This window comes from Hordeum vulgare, chromosome 6H (genome assembly GCF_904849725.1).
Source record: "Hordeum vulgare subsp. vulgare chromosome 6H, MorexV3_pseudomolecules_assembly, whole genome shotgun sequence".
NCBI lineage: Eukaryota > Viridiplantae > Streptophyta > Magnoliopsida > Poales > Poaceae > Hordeum > Hordeum vulgare.
In genome coordinates, this window is record NC_058523.1 from 453,380,761 (window position 1) to 453,394,292 (window position 13,532).

The window sequence follows — 13,532 nt, forward strand, 5'->3', positions numbered from 1 at the left end:
CTAGTTTTTGACATGACTGCCCTTGGCCTGAGAGAAATTTCCACTCCCGAGAGAGGACCCAATTGAGCTTGTAATGGTTGCAGCATGGTTTAATTTGTGGGAACGTAGGAAGACCACACATGAGGAGAAAACCGGATCACCTTTTCCTGAGGGTGCCACAATGAGCATCAGGGCCATGGTAGCCAATAGTTTGGCCAGAAGATTACAACCGACAGTTAGAGAGCAAGCATGGTCACACGGCTAGTGTCATAAAAATCTAATATTATTTATCACCGGATCACATTTTATTTTCCTTCTGTATCATCAACATGTGTATTATCAATGAAACAGGGAGTTGAACTGGCCCAATTCCAACGTACAGAGAACAACACTTGCTATCCTATGTACACAAGACAAACACTACTGTCTACAGATCAACAAATTGCAGGCCATGGCTTCAGTGTAAATCATGACTGGATGTATGATGCTGCTATCATGTGTCTGGTCCAAATTGCTGCGGTCTGTTCTGATTGGATCTACGATCAGATACAGTACACCAAAAAAGTTGGATTTGGTATCCTGAGTTCAGAAAATGCTGCGCTGCAATTGCTCACAGCTACAGAAAAATCTGCAAAGCTCGGCCCTAAAATGGTCTAACGAATGAATCAGTTTGCCCATGCGTACCTTCAATCAAGCAATGTATGTACAGGGGACCATACCACTGGTCAGCAAATCTTTGGTCATTCAGTATTATGCACATGGGTTGTCACGGATGAATGATCCTATCTGGTGCTCGAGAGTTGCTTGGATGCAAGGCTGAACATCTCCTTCAGGCGAGCAGATGAACTGGAAAGAACATTCTTCTCGATTCTCTTCTGATGCCTGGTGGTCTTTGACCATTCAATTCCAAGATAGACTTGGACACTGCACACCTTTTGTTTAGGAGCAAGGTCTTCGAATTGATACTTTATATGAAGCTGCACACAAAAGTTAGGTGAACAGATCATTACAGGGATTATTCCGATTTTATTCAGAAGGTTAGCAGGAATACAACTGATTTCTTTGAAATATGAAAAGGAGGAACTTGGTGCAATGGGCCGCATTAAGATGGAGGGTGCTTGTCGCTGCGGAAGACAAAGGTGTCCTTCTTTTGGTGGCGGTGGGGTGGGGTGGGGTGGGGTGGGGGGGGGGGGCACTTGAGGCGGCTGCAACCGCTAATATGTTTCTTATCTCTAGTAGAATCCTGCTGTTCTAGCTTGTATGTATGGCCTCTGCCAATTCTCTTCTTCGGATGGAAAAGAGGTCATGCATGGTTTCCTCTTTGAACGGAAAAATGGACAAAGGGACAAGCTACGATAATATTTCATTTTTGTCTCTGCATATAAACCCCAGAATAAAGATCACTCACAAAATTATGTGATGTATGTCACATATACCTCACGGGAAACCTATACTCACATTGATTAAAGTAACATTAAAGTTTAGATCATCCACTGAAGCCGTTTCGTCTTCGAACCAGCAGAGGATATTTCTTATTAAAAGCTGCTCGTAGTTTAGTACTAATCTTTTGAATCAAACAAGTCCTCCATACAGGGATTTCAACAAACTAGTGAAAATAAAATGATGCAACTTTAGTACAATAACCCACTTAAAATTTAAAAACAAATGGCAAGCAAATGACGGATGGAACTAGTTTTCAATGGCAGATGTTTCTTAAAGTGGTATCCCATTTAGATAGGTGTCACTCTAAAGTCAACTGACTCAATAGTAAACACATGGTTTTATTTTCTGAGATGTTAACAGAAGTTCGAGTATATCGGCATACCGTGAAGAAGTCACCAAGAAGGACGCCTTGAAGTTCCATCACCTCTTCAATAATCCACCCTTTCTTATTGGGCATAGGAGATTTCAGCTGGGTCCCAGTCACTTCTCCTCCAACAGGAGACAACTTCCTGCTAAACTTGTAATGAATTTGTCTTTGATATTCATCGGGTTTATCTGATTCCCATTGTGTAGCCGAGTATTTGAGGCATCCAACTTTCTCCATGACTTTCATCTCCAACGAACCTCCTTCGAACACCTCCAGAAGTGAATTCATCTGGCAAGAGACACATATACTTCAGTTTGCCTTATGGCGATTAAAGTTCATCATAAGCAGTTCCAAAAGTTGCAGCTGCAAATTTTACTGAACTTACATTAGCAGAAATGGTTGACGAGAAAACTTCACTCATCTGAAGGCTCTTGGAATCGTCAACACCTACAAAAATTCCACTGTCCTCACTTTGAAGTGTATTATTTTGAGATTGTTCCTCAGCAATCTGTACTTTAGACTCGGAGCTCAATGATCTTGCTTTCCATAACGCCATTATTGTCCTGTAAAGCACCAAAAAATATTTATAAGGGCAAGGGTAAAACAAGAACAATAATGTCACACAAATAGTCCAAGGTGCTATGTGTATCAATGCAGATATGTATTGATGGTCTAGACTGGCAGTTGCTAAAGGTAAACCTTTTGAGTGGTTTGGTGTTAGCGGAGCTAAAGCTTCAGCGTTTAATTATTTAAGGAAGGTGGAGATTACCTATTGGCCACACTAAATGATGCAAAAGATTGCAGAGAAAACTTCAGCTTTCCACTCTCTACGCTCTTTGCACCATGCTTTGCATCCATGCCTCTACCTCTGTGAAGAGTTATTGAAAGGGATGGACTCCATGTCGATAGCGATGGGGGAATTGCCTGTATGTCTTCAATATCCTCCCATAGAAAGAAAAACTTTGTTTTCCGGCCAAACATGCTTGAATAAAACCCAATTATTCTTGGAGACAAGAAAAGATGGCCCTGAAATGAATATTGACTGAACCCTTAGCAAGCTATTTATTTGATACTCGTGTACTATTTGAAATCGCACATGTAATAACATGAAAACAATCTGAACTTTTATTTTCAATCCACATGTTAAAACTTGACAATCTGAGATGTTCATAGTTGATAAAAGGTGCCACATCCACAAGTGAGCAGCATCCAAACCCACGAATCACATATCAGGCCAGGATCCTTTAAAAAAAAATCTTTTCAAAAGGCATTTATGAGAGTAACTGAATAAGGAGTTCATAATTAACAACTCTGCAAGTTATGCTTATGTGTTTCGTGCTTCCTGGGTAAGATATGAATCAGAGAAGTTCGAGCCTTAGGGCCTTACGGGACAGTCGTGTCAGGCCTATATATACATTGTGCACTCAGGCAAAGAATGACCACTATAATCTCCCCATGATACTCTATATATGTTCCACTTCCAACTCCTCCTTCCAAAACCCCAATTTCCCTTCAAGTCATGCCGTTTGGCCTTCCCTTACACTATAGTAGTGAACTAAGTTCAAAACAGTGTTAAGCCGCAATTCGAAAAGTACCTGTGTAGGCAATTTCCGCTTCAAGTAGCATGTAAAACTGCTGATTAGAAATTCTTCTGCGGGCAGAGAGAAGAGCTCCTGGAATGCAGTATTAGTTCGAGGAGACCGCAACGTCATCTGGCAGCAGTAACCCAGATCAGACTAGGGGAAAATCACAAATTAAGAGTATGCTTTGGCAAATATGGGAAGGAAAGCACTCACCTTCTTACCAACTTCTTTCTCCATTTTGCTCAGATACTCAGTGACCATACCAGTGCCCTTTGAGTTGTTCAAGAAGATTCTTAGGTGTAACTTAGATTGCCTGGACTTAGCCAAGTTACCTTCAAGAGGAATCCATACATCCGCTAGCTCTGACAGATTTGATTTGACAAAGTTGATTTCAGCATGTCCAAGAGAGGTAACTTCGTCAAATGGTCCATCAAAATCATATACATGTACATTCATCACTGATGGAGGATCATCCATGGCATCAAACTCAAAGATGTCTGCAACATTCAGGAAAATTTATTTAGTCGCCAGATGCATGGTGTATCACATGGCTCCATCTTTTCTACTAGCATGAGGAGTTCTCAAGTTAATCTTCCTCAGTGATATGTTTTGAAAGAAAAACCAGCAACTCTACAACAGAACACATACCGTTCCACTGAGGTTCAAGTGTTTGGAACTTGATTGAACTTGTTTTGGTTTTACCATTGCAAGTAAATACCACATAAGGATCAGAGAAACCAGTAGCATCAACTGGTGCCAACTTGGTTCCCTCAATTAAGGCGACTGTTAGCAACCATCCATCGCCTTGTGCTTTGACACCATGATCACCAACTGCATGAGGGAAACTATTAGCCTACCAAAATCACATTAATGTCTACAAGATTCGATAGTGTACATAAAAAGAGTCCAATTACTATGGTACCCACAAGTTTTCTTGAGAAAAGAAATGTCAGAAGTTCCACATTTCTTTTGCATGAAGAAAAACAAAAGCTCCAAAAAAAAGTGTATGTCATGTTAACAATTTTCTTATCATAAATATAGCCATGGTTTGTTAATAATGAGAATCTTGCATTTCTAAAGAGGTTTAAGTACAGGCACGCTGGAGATGCAAAATGATGAGAAGATAAGTACCTTTTTGTTCTCTTGCCTGAAAAAAACATATAATTTTCTTAAATATGTGTTGCACCTGAAGAAACAATAGCCCACCCATAACAATCTCACTGAGAGAATCTGGCAAATCTAATCCAGGAAACTCAAGTCCCTGAACTGCACCTGAATTCACTAGTGAAACATGAACACCAATGTACAAGGCAACAAAAAGAGAGGACAAGACACCAAAGTTGCAGAAGTATAGGAATGCTATCTTCCAATCAGACTCCTGCCCCCCTTGCAATGAAGCTAAGACCTGCTCTTTATCTGATCCAGCATCGTCTACATCAATGGGCTTGATCTTCTCTGACAGTAGATCAGAGAACTGTGAATAATTTTGCTCCAAGCCTTGTCTTGCTCCATTTTCTATAAGACTTTTCATCATAGTACTCTGAAGAAAATTCATGCGCCAAGAAATTACCAAATGTGAAGTCTGTTGCTCAGAATCAAGTTCAGGGCCTGGCATAATACGGAAAAGAACCTCTGTCCGAAAATAAGTACCACAAGGAACATCAGGAGTGCTAGCACTCAACAAAACTGAATACTCTTTTCCATTAGCCTTCAAATAAGATTGTTCCTCTGTTGCCTTTACAGCTTTAACCAATTTGGATGGTGCAGTTGTGTAACTTATCACTCTCTTCAGGGACTCTCCATCATTATCAATTCTCCACGGTTCAGTTTTGAAATCAGTACAATTCTGAAGCTGAACCAATGTTTGCCGGAAATCTGAATCTGGTGAGAAGAGAAGGTTATTCAAATCACTGGGCGACGTAAAATATGACTGATTAACAAGAATTCCTTGTAAATTCACAGGCATTTCGACTTCTTCGTGCCTTGATTCAAAAGACCCCAGTAGTTCATCAAATGTAACATCTGAACAAATGTCACTATTTTGGCTTAAAGGAGCCTCAAATACTGCTGTTGCTTGTTGAACTTCTTCTGAAGCCTCGGTCTTTCTCAATGATGTTGACGAAATATCATCATTTTTCTTGGCAAACATTTGATAGACACGATCAACAAGCGAGGGCTTGTCAAGCTTTTCTGTTTTAGAAGTTTCGGCTTCATTAGAAATTTCAGTAGGAATCCCATTAAACCTGTCCTCTGGAGCTCTCACTTCGCCACATTTGTCCTCTTCAGGGACTTCAGTTCCATCAGAAAAATACTCATTAACATTATCTTCTTTAGAAGCTTCATTTTCTTCATAAGCTAATGCAGCCGATGATGATCCTGCACTTTGACTTGATGCCAATGAATACTCTTTCCGTGTACCAGTTAGTTCAGTTGCAAGATCATCTGACCATGATCGTGTGGCCCCAGCTGTTTCTAAAGATATTGCAAGACAAATCTCCCCTGCAAAGTGCAACTAAATAATAAATAACAGCAAAGTGACAAGCATATTTCACACAATTACATAGCAAGTAGAATTCATGCCCTTGTAGATCTTACAGTTAGCAATAGATAAATGAATACATGGTGTAATTTCACAAAGTCAAATACTGAATCCATATGCAAAAGGACAAAAAAATGCTAACATTACTTAACATAGCAAACGTCCATGAGCAAATGACTAGAGAAAACCTGAAAGTTGAAACAATTACCACAATCAACTGCCTTGTCACTCTTGGTCTTGGGAAGAAGCTGGTACCAGCGCGTACCGAGCGAGAAGTTCTCCACGGCCAGAAGATCCTCCAGTGTCACCCTCACCTGGCCCAGGAAGTCATCAGTCCCGATCATGTCTTCATCGTAGACATCTAACTTGAGCACCTCCCGGACATCGGCGGCGACGAAGCTGAACTCCTGATCCCACTCCGGGTTCAGGTTCATCTTGACCACCTTGGTCTTGAACCGCTGCTTCCCAACCTGCAGTTTCACATACGGGTCGCTGAACCCGTTGAAATCCATGGCGCGCAGGTTGCGCGCCCCGATCACACGCACAGTCAGCCGCATCTTCCCGACGAACTTGCTTCAGTCGGCGCGAATCCCCCCGACAAGAACCGCCCGGAAATGGCTTGCTCCGCTCCCGATCCCAAACAAACTCCGCCCCAGAAGAACCAAGAAACGGGCCAACCGCCGCCGCCCCCCCAACAACCAATCCCAAGATCAAAGTGGCAAATCAAGCTCCCATCACTCCTTTCTCGCCCGCCCGCCAGTTACCAATCCCGGCAAAACAACAAGGCCGACAGGCACATCAACCGCTTTCCAGGTACCAATCTCCGCCTCCAAATCCAGGACCCCCCCTGGATGTGGACGGACACACGAGGAGAACCAGATCAGGTTCTGCACGCTCCGGGACAGACAGGGGATGGGGGGCAAGAAGAAGAAGCAAGCAAGCAGACGAGAAATGGCAAGAAGAGGAGGAAAACCAAATGGTGGGAGCAACCAGCAGACCGCCAATATAGTGGCCTCACACGGCTCCAAGTCCTCTTCTTGGTTGGATTAAGTCAAAGGAAAACAACCCCGGCCACATGGACGCGAGATCTCGTCAACGACACACGGAGCGAAATGGGAAGGAAGCGAGCGAGGGGTGGGCGGTGGACCGGGGGAGGGGGGAAAAGGTATCGTGTTCTTGATGGATGCTGCGCGGCGCGCTGTTAAATTATTTGGCGGCGCGTCTCCGTTTTTGGTGTGCTCCCGAGTCGGCGCCTCCGGGCTCCTTCGTCTTGTCTTTTCTCCGGCTCCCGGCTCCCCGCGTTTGTCGCTGTTGGTCGCCGTCGCGGCGTCGCTGTTGAGAAACTCGGGATTCCGGTGTGGAGTAGTGAGGTTTCCCGTGATGGATTTGTATGGGCTCGGGCACAGCTGCAGCTATCTTGATTGAATATGGTATAAGGGACATGTCAGACATTCGATTCGCAACGGATGGTCATGATTGGGTTGTCCCGGCTTTGCCCCCTCCTGCAATTTACAGTAGGCAATAGTCTTTGTATGTCTAGATAGACTAGAAGAAGTGGAAACTTTTTCCCTCTTATTATGTTCTAGACTATGTTTTTCACTCTCAGTGCGATTTCAATGAAATTCAATGAATTTCGGTAATTTCAATAGACACTTAAATATTTAGGCACCGGTTAAAATATTATCAGCAATTTCCGTAGTACACATGAATTCAAATGTTCTGCAAAAAAATCAAATATTTAATTGAATTCAATTGAATATTTTGGCCCTTTGACTGAAATGCAAACCGAAATCATTGAAATTAACTTGATTTCGGTGAGTTCAGTTGGTGATGAATTTTTTGTAAAACTAAACTCACTTTTTTTGTGAAAATCATAGTTGTGTAGCGTTTGAAAGCTTATACATTTGTGCATGCATATAATTATGTCATTTCCTTGCATTTTACCAAAAAAGGAAAATGCCTACATTGCTACAATTGGGCCTTTCTTATGAACAATTTGCACCGTTTGTCTTCTTTGGTCCCTTTATCTTCATTTATAAGCTCCAACATCGGTTTGGGTCAGAGTATTTCATACAAATTTGATGGGAACTGAGGCTTGTAAAAAGATGGGCGTATTCAATTTATATGATTCTGAAAACACGGAAACAAGAAAAATACATGATTGTGGTATCATATCCACTCGAATTTCATAGGTTTTTGTTTGCATCATGTTTGTTTGGTTAGGATATCTACAAAGCTATCCCTAAAATAAACTCTTTTAAAAATATCGGAGGTATTCATTTTGTATGATTCTATTCTAAAAACACGGAAACATGAAAAAAATACATGATTGTGGTATCATATCCACTCAAATTGTAGTATCGAAAGTATGTCTAAAGGGAGGAGGTGATTAGACTACTTGACAAGATAAAAACTTAGCATTTTCTCAGTTTAGTCGTGGGCCAATTTTAGCAATTATGACTAGTCAAGTACCCCCTACACATGCACATCTATGAGTATAGCAGCGAAAAGTAAAACATGCAAGTGTAAAATAGAGGGTAAGGTAGGGAGATCAAACGCAAAGGTTGACACAACGATTTTTGGCATGGTTCCGATAGATGTGAGCGAAAAGTAAAACATGCAAGTGTAAAGTAGAGGGTAAGGTAGGGAGATCAAACGCAAAGGTTGACACAACGATTTTTGGCATGGTTCCGATAGATGGCGTTATCGTACGTCCATGTTCGTGGAGACTTCAACCCACGGAGGATAACGGTTGCGAGAGTCCACGGAGGGCTCCATCCACAAGGGGTCCACAAAGAAGCGGCCTTGTCTATTCCATCACGGCTTTCGTCCACACAGGACTAGCCTCACTCACGGTAGATCTTCATGAAGTAGGCGATCTCCTTGCCCTTACAAACAGCTTGGTTCAACTCCACAACACGAAGTAGGAGGCTCCCAAGCAACACCTAACCAATCTAGGAGGCACCACCCTCCAAAAGGTAATAGATGTGGTAGAATGATGAACTCCTTGCTCTTGTGCTTCTAAACATAGTCTCCTCAACACTCAATCACTATCTCTAAAATTTGGCAGGGATGGGAGAGATTGATTTTGTGGAAAGCAACTTGGGGAGGCTAGAAATCAAGGTTCAAATGGTTGGAATGGACTCTCTTGATCTCAACACATGAGTAGGTGGCTCTCTCTCAGAAAAATGATTCTCGCAAGTGTAAGTGTGTTCTGAGTGCTTCCTTTATGAATGAGAGGTAGATGGAGGGGTATATATTGGCATCCCCTCAAAATCCAACCGTTACAACATTATTGCCCAACTCGGTGACACCAAAATGAATCTCGGTGGTACCGAGTTGCACTAAATATGGCAACTTTTGAATTCTCGGTGATACCGATATAGGAATCTCAGTGGTACCGATACGATAACCTAGACTAGTTTCGAAATCTTGGTGAGACCGATTTCAAACTCAGAAATTCCAATTCTTGAAATCTTCTCAATAGAAAGTTGGTCACTGAATCTCGGTGCCACCGATAGGAATGCTGGTGGTACCGAGATGGTAGGGTTTGGCATAGGTTCTGTCAAGAGTAAAATCGGTAGGGCCGAGTGGAAATTGTTGGTGGCATCAATTTTGCTGGTTTGGGTTTGGACAAAGATATTTTGTGGAAGAATGGCTCAATATTTTTGGTGGCTACCTCTAAGCACTTGAGCAACCAATTCATCATAATACCTCATCCCCTTTTAATAGTAATGGATTTCCTATGGACTCAAAGTGATTTCTCACAAATATGAAATGCAGAGTATTCTTGCTTGAAGCATGAGCCAATCTTATTCCTTCCTTACATCAAGGGGCATCTCCTCACAATCCTATAGCCAAAGCATCTTTGCAATTTTCTAAAATACACTTGAATAAACTCATTAGTCCAATGATGCATATGTTGTGATTAATTACCAAAATCACCTTAGGGAGCAATTGTGCTTTCACAAATGTCATTGGTTTTTGCATGCATTGTGTTTGTTTGATTACGGATCTACCATGCTATTGTCTAAAACAAACGCACTATCCGTACGTGAGTCGCATCCGGACGCGTCCATGAACACTATATGGAAGCCAACCATCCAACTATAGTCATCAAATTTTCCATATTTGTCTGATCTTGCTTGTGTACGCATTCATCGAATACTTCGTGTGCACTTGAGTACGGACGCACAAACATATACCATGGACGACAATGACAACCATGATGACACAAGTAACAACTTGTGACTGCGAGTTGTTCCCTGTGATTGAGAGATTTGGTCCTGGTGATCAAGAGAGTTTTCACACTCTTTGAATCATTTTTCTCTATGCGAATTACTCCTTGTGATTCTAAGAGTTGTTCCCAATGATTGATAAATTTGTTCTTGGTAATTGTGTGAGTTGTTCCCTATGAGTTGTACCCATCCCCGTGGATCAACTGTTGCAGTCGAGAAGGACGAGCTTGTTGCAGAATGTCGCATGGGAAAAAAAATTCCTACGCTCACCAAGATCAATCTATGGTGACTAACATCTACGACAGGGGGAATGCATCTACATACCCATGTAGATCGCTAAGCGGAAGCGTATATAACGCGGTTGATGTAGTCGAACGTCTTCGCGGTCCAATCACTATCCGTCCCGCAATCCCATCATGATCCATCCCGATCTAGTGTAGAACGGACGACACCTCCGCATTTAGCACACGTACAGCTCGATGACGTTATCCGCCTTCTTGATCCAGCAAGAGGGGACAGAGAGGTAGATGAGTTCTCCGATAGCACGATGGCGTGGCGGTGGTGTTGGTGGAGCTGATCCGGTAGGGCTTCGTCGTGCACTGCTGAACCGATCTAGAGGAGAAACAAACTAGATGGAGGAAGAGGGGATGTGCCTTGGATTGTGGTGCTTCTGCCCTCTGTCCCCTCCACAATATATAGGAGGGAGGGGAAGGGGTGGCGCCCTAGGGTTTCCCCTAGGGTTGGTCGGCCGCCCCAAGGTGGAGGAGTCCACCTCCAACTAGGAGGTGGGGCGTGCGGGGAGTCCTCCTCCAATTAGGACTCCTCCCCTCTCTTCCCTCTTGGCGCATAGGCCCATAGAGGCTGGCTGTTGAGGGATCGATAGAAGATGTGTCTAGAGGGGGATGAATAGACTACTTGTCAAGATAAAAAAGCTGGCCTAACCTAATTTCTAGGAGGGCAGAAATCTAGCAGTTGTAACAAGTATAAGTCACCCTACACATGCAGTTATAAGAGTATAGCAGCGGAAAGTAAAACATGCAAGTGTAATGTAGAGGAGTAAGGTAGGGAGATCAAACCCATGAGGTTGACACGAGGATTTTTGGCGTGGTTCCGATAGGTGGCGCTATCGTACGTCCATGTTAGTGGAGACTTCAACCCACGGAGGATAACGGATACGAGAGTCCACGGAGGGTCCACAAAGAAGCGGCCTTGTCTATCCCACCACGGCTTAGGTCCACACAGGACTAGCCTTACTCACGGTAGATCTTCACGAAGTAGGTGATCTCCTTGACCTTACAAACATCTTGGTTCAACTCTAGAGCACGAAGTAGTAGGATCCCAAGCGACACCTAACCAATCTAGGAGGCACCACCCTCCAAAAGGTAATAGAAGTGGTAGATCAATGAACTCCTTGCTCTTGTGCTTCTAAAGATAGTCACCTCAACACAAATCACTCTCTCACAGAATATGAATGGGTAGGAGGGGTTGATTTGATGGAAAGCAGTTTGGGGAGGCTAGAGATCAAGTTTCAAATGATTGGATTGGAATATCTTGGTCTCAACACATGAGTAGGTGGTTCTCTCTTAGAAAATGGATCTGGAAATGAAGTGTGTGTTCTGAGTGCTTCTCCCACGAATGAGAGTTGGTGAAGGGGTATATATAGGCAGCAACCAAAATCCAACTGTTACACACAAAAGTGCAAACTCGGTGACACCAAAGTGGACAACTCGGTTGTACTGACTAGTACTAAAGGTGTGAACTTTTGAATCTCGGTGAGACCGATATATATAACTCGATGGCACCGAAAAGGTGACTAACGATCAGATGACCAAACTCGGTGGCACCGATACTCAAACTTAGAAATTCTGATTTTGTGTATCTTGGCAACAAAATGTTGGTCACACTGAACTCGGTAGCACCGATGCAGTTTTGGTTGCACCGATTTGGTGGAAATGGATAGGGTTATGTGTGAGGTTCAAACTCGGTGGGTCCAATGTGGAAATTTTGGTTACACCGAATTTGTGAATGTGGAACTTGATAGAGTGGATATGTGGGGAAAATGACTGAGTGTTTTGGTGGCTAACTTTGAGCATTTGAGTAATCTGTTCATTTTACTACCTCATCCCCTATGGACTCAAAAGTGATTTCCCACAAATATAAAATGAAGAGTCTTCTAGCTTGAAGCTTGAGCCAATATTGTTCCTTTCTTGCATCCAGGGGTGTCTCCACGTAAACCTTTAGCCAATGCTCTCTATGGACTTATCCTGGAATATCTAGGTAAAAGTGTTAGTCCAAGAGACAATGTATGTTGTCATGAATTATCAAAATCATCGAGGGAGCATATGTGCCTTCAATCTCCCCCTTTTTCATAATTGATGACAACATACAATCAAAGCTTCAAATAAAGATACTCACAAGGATATGACAGCTTTGAAAGAAATATGACTAGTACATGCTCCCTCTAAATGTGTGCAATCCCTTTAAAGGATAGTTGCTTTGGAATGCATGGGCACACACAAGGTAGAAGGACAAGACAAGTCATAGGAATCTTGGCTATATGCATCAAACATATGTGAATGAGAGACTTCCATGTTTACGACTCCCTCTTGCGAACAGTATGTGCAAGAAACAAGAGGTCATCATGAATAAGGATATGATGCATATACTTACCTTGAGGATCTTGAGCGTCTTGACATAGGAGTACACTTGGGAAAACAAATGTTAGATAACACAAGAGTACCCTGTTGTAAAGATGCAAACAAACTCAAAAGTACCAAGAAATTGAAGACATGGTTAAGATAGGATTTGAAGAAAGAATATGTCTTCAAGGAACAAGAACTTTTTCTCCCTTAAAAATGAGTATGTAAAGTTTCCCCTCCCCCTGAATCATGGCATGTAGATATTGGGAGTAGGTAGGGAAAATAATTTCAAACCAATAAAGCCAATTAAAATGGTATTTATCTCTCTCCCCCTTAATGTATGGGGTATGATACAAGTATCTCCCTTTAGTGTTGTTGCTCCCTCTTTTGTATAAGCTTCTTGATAGTATATGATAGTATTTCTCCCCTATAAATAGGTTCACTGAATGGAAGCTTTGATGACATCCCCCCCTTTGGCATTATTACCAAAAAGAAAGGACTCCTTGAGAGTAAATAGAGGGTTCCTGGATACTTCTCTCTGTTGTAAGGGTTCCTGGAATTTGTCTTTTCTCCCCCTTAGATATTTTATAGGGTTCATTGAATGTTCTCCCCCTTAGGTATGGATAAGAGTTCCTTGAATGATCTCCCCCTTAGTTAGGGATCCTAGAGAATTCTCACTCTTATATAGCATGGGATCACTGAGATTTTTCTCCCCTTAGAGAAGGTGTCTTGTGACAGCCCGAG

The 13,532-nt window shown here is 42.5% G+C and overlaps 1 protein-coding gene across 1 annotated transcript; it reads right to left on the bottom strand.

Moving 5' to 3' along the window:
- Positions 1-244: 244 nt before the first annotated feature.
- LOC123402465 (C2 and GRAM domain-containing protein At1g03370-like) lies at positions 245-7,253 on the bottom strand. The gene is made up of 9 exons (XM_045096390.1): positions 6,120-7,253; positions 4,504-5,871; positions 4,021-4,203; positions 3,586-3,869; positions 3,385-3,501; positions 2,559-2,815; positions 2,175-2,352; positions 1,805-2,077; positions 245-956 (listed from the first exon to the last, which is right to left on the bottom strand). Exons 1-9 carry the CDS (start codon positions 6,466-6,468, stop codon positions 762-764), a joined length of 3,204 nt encoding a protein of 1,067 aa, XP_044952325.1. The 5' UTR covers positions 6,469-7,253; the 3' UTR covers positions 245-761.
- Between the last annotated feature and the right edge of the window lie 6,279 nt (positions 7,254-13,532).